At 48.8% G+C, this 14,306-nt stretch overlaps 1 protein-coding gene across 1 annotated transcript in view; it reads left to right on the top strand.

The window, feature by feature from the left end:
* The window catches only part of Rasa3 (RAS p21 protein activator 3), a 114,543-nt gene that overhangs the window by 60,397 nt on the left and 39,840 nt on the right, over positions 1-14,306 (top strand). Inside the window, exons 3-4 of the mRNA XM_028766289.1 lie at positions 4,021-4,124; positions 13,955-14,049. Of these exons, the coding sequence (XP_028622122.1) occupies positions 4,021-4,124; positions 13,955-14,049 (199 nt within the window). The remainder of the gene's footprint in view (positions 1-4,020; positions 4,125-13,954; positions 14,050-14,306) is intronic.

Genomic DNA, 14,306 nt, shown 5'->3' with positions numbered 1-14,306 from the left:
TCACAGGAAGTAAATTCAACTTGAAAAGTTATATGGTATAGGAAAACACCAAGCATGGTAGCACACACCTATAATCCTAACACTCAGAAAACTCTGAGGCAGGAGGATCACTGTGAATTCACAGGAAGTAAATTCAACTCGAAAAGTTATATGTAGTAGGAGAACACCAAGCATGGTAGCACATACCTATAATCCTAACACTCAGAAAACACTGAGGCAGGATGATCACTGTGAATTCAAGTCTAGCCTGGCTACCTAGTGAGCGCCAGGCTAACCTGGGCTATATTGTGAAACCCTGTCCCACACAAAGAAACAAACAAACAAAACCCCACTCAAACTAAAATCACATTAGATGAATTAAGAAAAAAAACATTTGTGGTGATTGACCTTACTAGAAAAAATTTTTAAAAAGGTGTGAGACACAATGTTCACTGTCTGCTGTACTGGACCTACTGGATGTTTTTAGGTCATTGCAGATATACCCAGTGTGAGCAGCCCAGTGTGAGCAGCCCAGTGTGAGCAGCACAGTGTGAACAGCATAGTGTGAGCAGCCCAGTGTCAGCAGCCCAATGTGAGCAGCGCAGTGTGAACAGCCCAGTGTGAGCACCCCAGTGTGAGCAGCTCGGTGTGAGCAGCTCAGTGTGAGCAGCCCAGTGTGAACAGCCCAGTGTAAACAGCCCAGTGTGAGCAGCCCAGTGTGAACAGTGAGACCCAGGTTCTTTTCTGTTTCTCCCTTTTGATTTCCTGACATGAAGTTAAACTTTACTGTCACATGCTCCTGCCATGATGTGTCTCACATTGTCCAAGGACAACGGGCCAAACAATCATGGACTGGAATCTGCAGAACTCTCAGCCAAGATATTCCCTTTCTCTTTGTAAATTGGTCGTCTCAGAGACTTGCTCTTGTAATGGACAGCTAAGTAACATGTCTTCTGACCCTCTCAGTAGGTGGGTTATAATGGAACCCTTGATGTGGCAAGATCAGCTGTGATCAAGGATTGCACTGTAGGTCAGTCTCTTGAATCTGGTTCTCAGAGGTCCATCCCACAGGCTTCCTAAAGAGGACAGAAATGTCTGATGATTTAGGGGTTGGATATTTAATTGTCTTAACCCAAATAGTCACTTCAGTATCAGCCCCTGGGTGTTGACATGGGTTTATGCGGAGGAGCTCTTTCATACTTAACAAAACAAACCAATGTTTTACAATTGACTATTAGATGGAGCCATTTAGTAGCTCTTGTGGCTGTTAAGGTTTTTTAGTGGGTGACAAGGTGTCTGTCTGGGTTTGCTCTTACTCTGCTCTGTTCTTTGAGTCTTTGGATAAATGATAGTTTTTCTGTTATTGGACCAAAGCCTATGGAACATGGGCTGTTTCCACAGTGACACATCTCAGAACGTTCATAGACAGGAATAAAGAGGTGTCTTTTTTTTTTTTTAAATCCCATCATTTTCCAGCATCTGTGGCTTCGTGTGGAGGTGGACAGGTTTCACTCCACACTGCAGAGGCAGCGCAGTGTGGGGAGACACGCAAGCCTGCGGCTCATGTGTGCAGTTTGTGGGCTCATAGACGCATGTGGGTAGACACCCAGCTGCACCCAGAGTACAAGTACATAACAAAGTACAAGAAGGCATGTGCACATACGTATTCATGTGTGCTCATACATGTCTGCACACATCTGTGTCCACTCGCACGTGTCTATCGGTGTACCACACACACGTCTGCACACATCCGTATCCACAAGCATATGTCCATCGGTGTACCACACATACCCCTGCACCCTCAGGCATGTGCATACTCACTACACTCAGAGGTACACACACACACACACACACACACACACAGGATTGCTCACACTCATGCAAACACACACACACACACACGCATGCACACTTGGCCTCCTGACCTGGGCGTTCCTTCTCCAATGGTTTCAACAGTCTTATCTCAAGCTCGTGGAGATCCACACAGGGCCTTGCTGTCTTGTTGTGTTTGTGTCTGGCACTCATATAGGAAAACCAAAGGCTCACATGAATACAGGCGCTGAGTACAATTTCCTTACAAAGAATCCTTAACCTAAGAGACTCTGGACGGAAGTACTCGGGCATCCTGCTCCTAGGAACCATAAAATGATATCTCTTGTCTTTAATTCTTCTCACTACCCAAAATGCTCAAAGCAACTTCAGTCTCAGATTTTTCACTTTGAGGATTTTGTTTTCATTGTGAAGAAGTAGTTTCTTACCTATCTTTCTGGCAGATTATACTATAGTGGTACATACAAGTGGAGTCGTGTATCCACAGCCCCAATCTGAGAAGGCAGGTGTGCTGAGCTCCTCTGAGCCCAGGCTAGAACACTAAGTAATGCTGTCTCACCCGAAGGCCAGGCTGGAAGTGTCACCTGTGTTTCCTGCTTGAATTTGCATTTCCCCACCATGGTCAATGCATAGCTACTTTTTTCGTTACTGTGACAGAACACAGATAGAAGCAGCTGCCATTTCTCACTGTCTGGCAGATCAAGAAACAGGGAGCCCAGTCTGCAACTAGAAATAGGCATCACTTCAAGGCCAGCCTTCAGGAGCCCACTTTTGCCAGCTAGGCAATAGTCTTAAAGTAGTACTCCCAACTGGGAATCGAGTGTTCAAACAGAAAGCACCTGTGGAGAGACCTCACACATTCAGATTACAACAGCTAACGGTACTTGGCATCTTTTGTTTGTTTCTTGGCCATTTGTCTTAAGTGAGATGCAGCAGACCTATTGTGGATACAAGCCCATCATCAGAAAACTGAGTTACAGATATTTTCTGTAGGTTCTCCTTTCTACTCTCTTAATTTTCTATTTTAAAGCATGAAGTTTTCAAAGACTTATTTTTATTTATTTATTGTGCGTGTATGTGTGTGCGCGCACATGTGCGTACAGGTGCCCAGAGAGGCCAGAAAAGGGTGTTGGATCCTCTGGAGCCGGAGTGATGACAGGTAGTTGTGAGCTGCCCAATGTAGATACTGAGAGCTGAACTCAGAGCCTCTGGAGGAACATTGAAAAGCTTCTAAACACTGAGCCATCCATCCAGTCTCAGCATAGGCATCTTAAATTAAAGTTTTACACTTTAATGGTCTGAGTTAACCAAGTTTTTAAAAGCAGTCTTGCTTATGATATCATATCGAAGAAATCTCTACCCAACTCCAGGTCACAGCTTTGTCCCCACGGACTTCCGAGGAGTTTGTATTTCCAACCTTTAGGTTTGGCGTGTGATGTGTTTTGTGTTCCTTTTGTATGCGGTGGTGAGCAGGTGTTAGGTACGTGGATGCCGATGGTCCTCCCTGCGTGTGCTCCCCAGCCGGCTTCTCTGACAGTGACACACTGCCTCGGTTCCCCCTTCAACAGTGTCCCTTCTCGTGTTGGACCTCAGCCACGACCACGCGTGGGCCTGGAATCACATCCAATTTCCAGTCAGACCCTCATGCGTGTGCTGAAGTCATCCCTGGGTCTCCGAAAGCAGTTCTCCATGTCTGGTGTCCTCTTCCTAGTGTCTGTCATGAGCAAGTTTTTCCTAGCCCAGAACAATGGGAAGTTTGTTTAGTGACAAAGCCCTCTGGCTTTCTGCCCCTTTAATTAGAACGTCAGTTTATTTTTAAGTTTCCATTTGTAGGGCTGCCGCAGCTGTGGGGTGACTCACAAGGGGGCTAATGAGCCCTGGGAGCAGTGGGAGCCAGCTATGGGGCTGGGTCCTCCATACGGAAACCAAGGACAGGCAGGTCTGTGGGGGAGAGGAACGTATGAGAAATGTCGGTGTGTCACTGAGTACTCCCCCCGCCCCCCAGCTACAGGCAGGTCGCTGTAACAGTCTTGGGGGTGGCGTTACTTGTGGATCCATGCACTAGAGATTATTAACGACCAGCGCCCCTCTCCACCCCCAGCCCCGCAATGAGCACTCTGATTTGTTCAAGTCGGTCCTCTGGGCGGGCCAGCCATGGAGAGGACTCAGCTACATACATTCTAACCGTGTTCATTCTGTTTGTTTGTCTAGCCCCTTTTACGGAGAGGACTTTTACTGTGAAATCCCTCGGAGTTTCCGCCACCTGTCCTTTTACATTTTTGATAGAGATGTTTTCCGAAGGGATTCCATCATAGGTAGGTACTTAAAATGGTAGGTACTTAAAATGGACGTTTTCTTCCTTTTTACAAACAGGGTCTCATCCCGGGAGAAATGGCAAACCTCTCCTAAGCACTCTCCCGCTGCCCTTAGGACTAGGAGGAGATTAGCACTTGATTTGAAGCTTTCCTGCACAGGACCGTATGGCTCTTGAGTCACTCCTGATGGGACCGGCTTAGACGCTTGCCGGTGTGGCCTGGCCCAACCTGGTGTTTGTAGCCTCTCAAATCGTCTTGCCTTTTGACCTGAAATGCAGAATGATGTTTGGATAACAACCTTACGTGCAGAAGACTGTAATACTGGAGTCTCATACCCAGAACACACTGATCAGGGCCTTCTGAGCATCTCCTTAGGGCTACCGTGTAGTGGGCCCCGAAATGTCCCTAGACAGATTTCAAGAGCTCCTTCCCAGGTACCACAGGGCAGTCTGAACTGTGAACCTTTCTTCATCACTGTCTCTAGGCCGCTCTCATCCCTAACTCCAGCAGAGTGGTAGGGATACGAAAAGGCCGGTGGGAGGGTTTGGGGCCAGTCAGACATGTTTGAAGTCCACGTCAACCCCTGTGTCTCTGAGCATCATCTTCCCTGTGGCTTCAAGAAGGTGGCAACCCTGATACTCTCCCTGGACAGTAGTTGCATGAGGAGTCTAGGGGATAGAACAGGCCAAAGGGCGGCTACTATTTTGGTACTCCCTTGAATCCAAGATTGTCCAAAGCAGGAGAACCGGGATGGGGTGGTACCAGAGCTCACCCACCACAGGTGGGCAGAGGAGGGGCCACTGCTGCCTGATCCACATTGTTCACGGTAGGAAGTGACTGGCTCCCTCTGTGTTGTCTGAGGCCCCTATCAGTTGAGATCAACAATTCACAGGGATACAGAAGCTAATACTGCTGAAGCCAAGAGGACACTAAACCCTGTCAGATGGGGAGCCCTGGGCCTTTCAGCCAGAGTCTCTATGGGGGCGTGTCAGTGGAACCGGAGGAGGAACAGAGCCTTGCTTCACCCCCATGTCTGACCTCACCCTTACTTCATGTGCCTCGTTCTTCACCCCGTCACCACCACTTCACCGTAACTCTCGAGCAAGACCCACCTTTCCCCACCACGCCTCACCCCTTCCATCCCGAGTAGCCTCACCCTCATGCCCCACCTGACCCATTCCTACGCGCCTGCCTTTTCTTGCTCCTCGACCCAGACTTCACCTCAGCCCCTGCGCCCGTCTTCCCCGAGGCCCCACATATGACTTCACACACTTCTCTTACTCATCCTCACGCTCTATAGTCTTTAAACCTTGTCTTCGTCACTATTGTGTTTCTGTGAGGAGACATCATGATCAAGGCAAGCATTTAACTAGGGGCCGGCTTACAGTTTCCGAGGGTGAGTCCATTATCATCATGGCGGGAAGCATGGCGGCAGGCCGGCATGGCGCTGGAGCAGTAGCCGGGAGCTCACATTTTATCCAGAAGTAGCAGGCAGAGGGTGGGTGGGGAGGAGGGGACCAAGACTGGGCCTGGTTTGGGCTTTTTGAACCTCAAAGCCCACCGCAGTGACACACCTTCTCCAACGAGGCCACGCCTCCTAATCCTTCCCAAACGGTTCTACTAACTGGGAACCAAGCACTCAAACATAGGCGCCTACGGGGCCATTCTCATTCGAAGCACCCCACATATCTCTTGCTTGCTTTTCATGCCACTTAACCTTGCCCCTCACATGACCCTCACACCCCACCTCAGTTCCTCCTAATAGTTTCCCTTCACACCAGGCGCAAGCCTCCCTGCATCCCCCGGGGGAGCCTCACCTCGCTTCACTTTTCACACAGGCCTCCCCTCATCCCTTACACACCCCCCATTAGCTCCTCACCCATCTCACCTTGCTACTTGACTCTGACCTCACGCACTGCTCACACTCAGCCTCACGGACACTCCTCACACCCGGGCAGTTGTTTTTCACATCGACTACACGCCACCTCCTGAATCTCACCTCATCTCTTACTTTCCTTCACACTTCATCTCACTCGACCTTGACATTCACCCTTCATACCAGCTGTCGCCGCCCTGCGCCTCAGCCCTCACACAGACCTTGCCTCCGTCAGCGCCTGCACCTCAGCCTTCACTCTTTCCGCACCCCTCACCACATCTGACCTCACACCCTCCTCACGCCCCCCTCTATCCCACGGCTTCATCCCTCCCTCCTTCCCTCCCTCTCTCCCTCCCTCCCTCTCTCCCTCACACTTGCCTCTCACACCCACTACACCTTTCCTCACACCCACCTCACGCCTCACACGGATCTCACCCTGCCTTTCACATCTGACTTTATTATACGTGTTCCTCTCCCGTGTTTCATTTCTTTCCTCACACACGACCCTCACACCCTCACACCCACGCGACGTCTTACGCCAGTCTTCAGCTCGCTCTTCATACCCAGCCTCACCGTCCGCTCGCAGGCAGCTCAGGCTCGCCCCTCACTCGGACCTCGGCTCATTTCTCACGGCTACCCCCACACGCTCTTCCTCTTCCCTCTGCTGTTTCTCTGGAGACTCGTCTCTAGGCCCTTCTCTGCCTCATTTTCCCTAGAGCGCCTGCCTCCACATCTGATATCGGGGTTACTCGTCTCTGTGTGTGTCTGTATCCCACTGTCTGTAAGATGTCTGTAGACAGGGATCTGTATATTTTATTCATTCCTTGGGTGTTTGCTTGGCATATGGTCAGAGCGCAGAAGGAACACATAAACAAGAACAAAGCTGTGCATATGGAGACACTTACGTATAGGTTTAATTTAAGCACACAAAGGTGTAAAATAGAAAAAAGCTGATCACACCTGCAGTGCTTCTCCAGTGCAGCACGTCTGTGCACGTTTGTACATCTGTGTCGTTCCTTAGTTTCTTTACTCGTTTTGCAAACATTTAATGAGTCCTCGTTATCAGCCAGGCTGGTGAGTTTGGTTCTCGGGGTCCTCGAGGCACCAGCCATCAAAGACACTGTCCTTCCAGACTTTCGCTCACCCACAGTTGATGTTGTGCGGTTGCGATTGCTGGCGTGCAGCTTTCGTTTCCCGTCTTGTTTCTCGGAACTTTCTTTGTGTAACTCAGTGTTCGTGTCGTGTCAGTGGCCTCCTGTATCTTCCTTCAGGGGTAGGGAAGCATGGTGGTCTGCAAATTCTTCTGGACAGTCAGACTGTCACTGTGACCACCAGATGGTACCAATTGAGATCCACCCTAGAACACAGTACCCTGCAGCCCAGCCTGTCCCCGTTAATGTGACTAATTGCTTGTCCATATTGATGTGACATAGTTTGGGCATCTAATTTTTTTTTATTCATGTCCAGCTAACAATATTCATGGATGTGACATGAGGTAAAGAAAGGGAGGGGACGTGGTTGTGTGTAACTGGATCTGGAGTAGCCCTTTTCTGTACTTATGTCCCCAAACTCAATGGGAGTCCACGTGAGGGGAACATGACACAAAAAGTCCCGAGTCCTGATCAGTCTCTGTCTGAAGGGGCTCTGATGCTCAAAGGGGCTCTGATGCTCAAAGCTTTGTGTCTCTGCCTTCCAGGGGCTTCAGGGTGTGAGCCACCACTAGTCGGCTGCTATTAGGGGTGCCCAGGACCACCTAACCGGGTATGAGGACGAGGGGCTGAGTCAGCCTTGGGACCAAATCTTCACTATCAAAATCAGCTGGAGAATTCTATTTTTTTTTCACCAATAGTGTTGCACTATCACAAGTAGTAAATGGATGTGAACTATTGGGGACTTTATAGGGCCCCAGTTTGCAGACTGTCTTGACCTTGTTCTTGCAAAAAAATTTGTGGGTGGCCAGGCTCCACCTCCCTTTCCAGGACACCCTTGGTGAGGTCTATGCTCTCCTCCTACACAGTTCCCTGTGTGTCTGTGTAGGGAGTGCTTCCTGGTCTCGGCTCTAGGCTTTCCTTGTTCTTTCCTCTCCAGCATAGGCCAGTTCAACCATGGCCCACAGGATCCCGAACTCCCTGAGCGCTGTCTGTGTAGAACATTTTTCGACCTGTGGATTTTGCTGGCACCTCATTTTCTTTTTTCTCGACGAGGTCTCGTGTAACCAACCACCTCAGACTTGCCGTGGCGAACTTGAACGTCTGAGGGCATACATTGATAGTTCATATTGTTGTACGAGGTTTTATGTGATCCTGGAGATGGAATCTAGGGCCCCGTGCGATAGGTACTCACTCTACCAACCGAGTTACCTCCCTACCCTGTTGTACCTTTTAGGGATAGTGGGAGCTGGCAGAAGACTGAGCCAGGGTAGCAGGAGGGGCTGCTCTTCTCTGCTTGTTTCGTATGCCTGAGCCAGCTGAGGCTTCCATCAGCAAAGGGCAGGAGAACCGCAGATCTGCCACCGCCAGCACTCTCTCCACCACGATTTCGGTGTCACCTGGAGAGAGGCTAGACCATGAATGTTCCTCAGCTCGAACAAGCCATGTGCATCCCGACATGCCAAGAGAAAATTAGGTCATGGCTTCCAAGAATGAGTGAAATGTGTTAATCCAAGTGTTTTACAAGGGAGAAACCAGGGCAGGTGGTTTTCCTCTAGGTGGGCAGGCACTGTGTGGGAAAACTCCCTGTCAGGCAGCTCATCGAGGAGCCGGCTGCCTTTCTTTTCTTTCCTTCCCTTCCCTTCCCTTCCCTTCCCTTCCCTTTCCCTTTCCCTTTCCCTTTCCCTTTCCCTTTCCCTTTCCCTTTCCCTTTCTTTCTTTCTTTCTTTCTTTCTTTCTTTCTTTCTTTCTTTCTTTCTTTCTTTCTTTTTTTGGATTAAAACTTTTTTTATTGGATGTTTTATTTACATTTCATATGTTATCCCCTTACCCCATCCCCCCCCCGCCCAGGAACCCCCATCCACATCACCCCTCCTCCTGCTTCTCTGTGGATGTGCCCCTACCTACCCCTCATTCCCACCTCACCACCCTCAAATTCCCACCCACTGTGGCGTCCAGCCTTCATGAGACCAAGATCTCTTCTCCCACCTATGCCCAACAAGGCCATCCTCCCTTACATATACAGCTGGAGCCATGGATCCCTCCCTAAGTGCTCCCAGGCTGGTGGTTTAGACCCTGGGAGCTCTGGTTGGCTGGTATTGTTGCTTTCCCCATGGGGTCGCAAACCCTTTCAGCACCTTCAGTCTTGACTCTAGCTCCTCTATTGGGAACCCCATGATCAGTTCAATGGTTAGCTGTGAGCATCTGCCTCTGAATATGTCAGACTCTTGCAGACCTCTAAGGAGACAGCTATGTCAGGCTCCTGTCAGCATGCACTTCCTGACTTCCACATCAGCGTCTACTTTTGATGACTGCACATGGGATGGATACTCAGGAATGGTCTGCAGACGACCCCTCCTTCAGTTTCTGTCCTACACTTTGTCTCCATATTTGTTCCCTTGAGTATTTTGTTACTCCTTCTAAGAAGGACCGAAGCACCCCCACTTGGTCTTCCTTCTTCATGAGCTTCATGTGGCCTGTGAGTTGAATCTTGGGTATTTCAAGGTTCTGGGCTAATATCCAATAATCAGTGAGTGAATACCATGTGTGTTCTTTTGTGATTGGCTTACCTCACTCAGGATGATATTTTCTAGTTCCATCCATTTACCTAGGAATTTCTCAAATTCATTGTTTTTAATAGTTGAGTAATACTCCATTGTGTAAATGTACCACATTTTTTGTATCCATTCCTCAGTTGAAGGACATCTGGGTTCTTTCCAGCTTCTGGCTATTATAAATAAGGGTACTATGAACATAGTTGAGCATATGTCCTTGTTATATGTTAGAGCATCATCTGGGTATATGCCCAGGAGTGGTATAGCTGGATCCTCAGGTAATGTTATGTCCAATTTTCTGAGGAACCGCCAGACTGATTTCCAAAGTGGTTGCACCATCTTGCAGTCCCACCAACAATGGAGGAATGTTCCTCTTTCTCCACACCCTCGCCAGCATCTACTATCACCTGAGTTTTTAATCTTAGCCATTCTGACTGGTGTGAGATGGAATCTCAGGGTTGTTTTGATTTGCATTTCCCTGATGACTAAGGATGCTGAACATTTCTTTAGGTGCTTCTTGGCCATTTGAGTTTCCTCAGTTGAAAATTCTTTGTCAAGCTCTATACCCCATTTTTTAATAGAGTTATTTGGTTTTCTGGAGTCTAATTTCTTGAGTTCTTTGTGTATATTGGATATTAGCCCTCTATCAGATGTAGGATTAGTAAAGATCTTTTCCCAATTTGTTGGTTGCCATTTTGTCCTATTGATAGTGTCCTTTGCCTTACAGAAACTTTGCAATTTTATGAAGTCCCATTTGTCAATTCTTGATCTTAGAGCATAAGCTATTGGTGTTCTGTTCAGGAACTTTTCCCCTGTGCTCAAGTATTCCGGTTCTTCCCCACCTTCTCTTCTATTAGTTTCAGTGTATCTGGTTTTATGTGGAGGTCCTTTATCCACTTGGACTTGAGCTTTGTACAAGGAGATAAGAATGGATCAATTTTCATCCTTCTATATGTTGTCCTCCAGTTGAACCAGCACCATTTGTTGAAAATGCTGTCCTTTTTCCACTGGACAGTTTTAGCTCCTTTGTCAAAGATCAAGTGACCATAGGAGTGTGGGTTCATTTCTGGGTCTTCTATTCTATTCCATTGATCTTTCTGCCTGTCTCTGTACCAATACCAGGTAGTTTTTATCACTATTGCTCTGTAGTACAGCTTGAGGTCAGGGATGGTGATTCCTCTAGAAATTCTTTTATTGTTGAGAATAGTTTTCACTATCCTGGATTTTTTGTTATTCCAAATGAATTTGAGAATTTCCTTTTCTAACTCTGTGAAGAATCGAGTTGGGATTTTAATGAGGATTGCATTGAATCTGTAGATTGCTTTTGGCAAGATGGCCATTTTTATTATATTAATCCTGCCAATCCATGAGCATGGGAGATCTTTCCATCTTCTGAGATCTTCTTCGATTTCTTTCCTCAGAGACTTGAAGGTCTTGTCATACAGGTCTTTCACTTGCTTGGTTAGATTCACACCAAGATATTTTATATTATTTGTGACTATTGTGAAGGGTGTCATCTCCCTAATTTCTTTTTCAGTCTGTTTATCTTTCATGTAGAGGAAGGCTACTGATTTGTTTGAGTTTATTTTATAACCACTGGCTGCCTTTCTAAGTATGTCAGTACTTAGCTATGGAGTTTAGCCATCCTCAGGGTGGTGTCCTGTAGTCTCTTGAGAGTGTTGGGCCTAGGCTCTTCTGCTGGCGGTTTGCTTGTAGTCTGTGACCTGCTACAGGGATCCCCTGGACTAGCTGCTGCTCAGGCACAGCCAGGGAAGGTCTGCTCTGCAAGCAACTGTTGACTGGGCTTTGTTTGTTTCCTGGGGACACTATACGTCCATTGGGCTGTGGCTGCTGTCAGCCATTTTGAACTGATCGATCCCTTCCTCTCTCTTGGCTTCCGCCTGGCACAGGGCTCCAGGCCCCAAGTCCAGAGGACAGAGGGGAGCTTGCCCTTCTATGTGTAGAATGCTAGAATGCTGACACCCTAGAAGCCAGTTCTTTCTGACAGACCTTGGTTGGCCACTGCCAGGTTCTAGTCCCTTCACTAGAGGGTTGCTCTCTTGAAGATTTGGGGCTCTTTCAGAGTGCTGAGGGGCTTTCTAAGATTTAATGCCACTCTTGAGTTTGGGGTACCTTCTTAGACATGGGAGGCCTTCTTAGATCTGGTGTTTGAAGGTTTTGATTTCCCTCTGAGGTCTTGGGGTGGAGTTCCTCTCTCAGGATATAGCACAGCTGGCTTGGGTCCTTGGGTACTCTCTGAGGTATTGTCAGGACCTCAGATACTCTGTGAGACATCTGTCAGTCCTCACTAGTCCCAGTGGCTGGCCTGATGGCCTCTTGCTTTAAGGCCATGGGCCATGAGAAATGGGGACCTCTAGGTGACAGTTTTCTCTTGTCAAAGAGGAAAGGGCCTGAGGGACCTGGTTGTGTGTGTTTTAGAAACCTAAACTGAGGTCAGTTTCAGTAGAGGCTTCTAAAGAAGAGGGAAACAGATAAGACCCCATCTGCCTCACAGGGGCAGGGGCCAGGCCTAGCAGACAGTGCATGAATGGATGAGTGTAACATCTCCCTCCCGGGGTCCAGCATCTCCCTCCCGGGGTCCAGCATCAAACTCCCGGGGTCTAGTATCTTCCTCCTGGGGTCCAGCATCTCCCTCAGACAGTGTGAAAGATTACAGATGGAATTCTAGCCGCACCACACAGTTCTATAACTGTTAGCCTCGTATGACAGCATAAGTATGTCTCACAAAGTAGCCTCACTGGAAAAGTCCACAGCGAGTGAAAACATACTAGCACATGCATGAGTTGCTCCATCTTGGAGAGGGGGAGGAGCTTTGGTTGGATCTGCTCTTTATGAAGCTTGAGTCACAAGCCGGTGTGTATCTCGAACTGAGCTTACCGTCCTTCCTAAACTGCTACACTTCCTCCAGGGCCTGGGTCAGCAGTGTGGGCGCCAGGCGCTCCGGTTCATTTGGGGCTTTATAACAAAATGCTTGAAGTGGGTTCTGTGTAGAGGCTGATGTGAGTTCTGTAGCTGGGAGGGGTCAAGGAGCCTGATGCTTCTGTCTGACAACACAGAAGAGAAGCTGACTTCATGCAGATGTGCGAGCCCATGGGGAGAGCTAATCCATTTCACAGCTGGGAGAACAAGAAGCTGTTAAACCCCCGCCCCATGTGGAAGCTGGACCGCAGGAGGGAGATGCTGGACTCCAGGAGAGGGAGATGCTGGACCCCAGGAAGGAGATGCTGCTTTACTGTTTCTTCCTTCTGAATGTCTTGAGTCTTGTATAAGTTGAGTGAAGGACTTCCAAAAATAAATGCTAGTAGCGATGTCTCGAACAGGAGTCAGGATAAGTATTATACATATGCCAGCCCCCACCCCCCCCGGGCGGGGGGGGGCCCCCCCCCCCAAAGCACAGAGTAGCAAGGGTATAACCCTTAGAGCTTCATGCTTCAGAGGTTAGCCTGCTGTCCAGCGAGCTGAGCACAGAGCCGCAGGATTTTGTCATCCTTCTCCACAGACATAAGCTCCATCTTAGGAAACTTTCATGTGGGATAATTCACAAGAGACTTAAAAAAAAAAGTCACCTCCCACTGTGGGACAAAGGTCTGTTTGCAAGAGCCACCTTCAGTGGTCAGAGGCCTCAGGACCCTATAGTGGAAAAAAATCAAAGGAATACCCAACAGGGAGGGGAGGAGGGCCCCTGTGACAACCACTGTCCTTCAGGCACATGCTCATGGTCACCCACCACGTACGCCACATGATACATAAGTAAAAGATACACATTTTTGTACCGTTCTACAGCTTTTATTTGTAGACACACACTCCTACCAGGTTGTCATAAACCTACGTAGTGTGCTTTGCTCCCATCCACATTCTGGGGAAAGGACGGCAGCAGAGGTGGTAGATAGCCAAATCGGCTGTGTGAGAGCCTGGCAGGCCACTAATGGCAGAAAATAGGCCTGCCCCTTTCTCTCATAGCCAGCCTGCTGCAGCAACTTAGATACAGGCGAGGTGGAAGAGTGCTTACCTGTAAAAACTGGCTCTTGTGCCATTTGGCTCTCGGGAAGTGCTGTTATGTGAACAGGCAAGTCCGCAGCCTTGACCAAAGCCAGTGTGAAGTGTGTTCTGACGTGTGGATCATCCAAGTCTTAACCTCGCTACGGACTGGGGCTGCAACCTCCTTGACCTCTCGTGTGTTTCCACAGGTTCCCCTCCATGGCCTTTACTCTCTCTCTCTCTGTGTTCCAGGCAAGGTGGCCATCCAGAAGGAAGACCTGCAGAGGTACCACAACAGGGACACTTGGTTCCAGCTGCAGCATGTAGATGCAGACTCAGAGGTGCAGGTGAGGCTCGCCCACGTGTAGGGCTGGGGTAAGATAAGCTATAGGCTCTGGGCCTGAGGTGGGAAGGGAGCCGGCATGCTGGGTCCTCACCTCCGTGACTGAGCTCTGCAGGCCTGCTCCTCGGTCGTGTTTGTTGCTCTGGTTACTGGTACACATTGTCAGGCAGATGGAAGCAACTTGAAAAATACAGAAGGTGGGGAGGGAGGCAACAAAGAAGGCAAAGAGCGAATCGAATCGTGTACTTGGGCCGGGCTGTG

The sequence above is a fragment of the Grammomys surdaster genome, unplaced genomic scaffold (genome assembly GCF_004785775.1).
Source record: "Grammomys surdaster isolate TR1022 unplaced genomic scaffold, NIH_TR_1.0 167, whole genome shotgun sequence".
Classification (NCBI taxonomy): domain Eukaryota; kingdom Metazoa; phylum Chordata; class Mammalia; order Rodentia; family Muridae; genus Grammomys; species Grammomys surdaster.
This window is presented reverse-complemented; position numbering and strand designations above follow the sequence as displayed.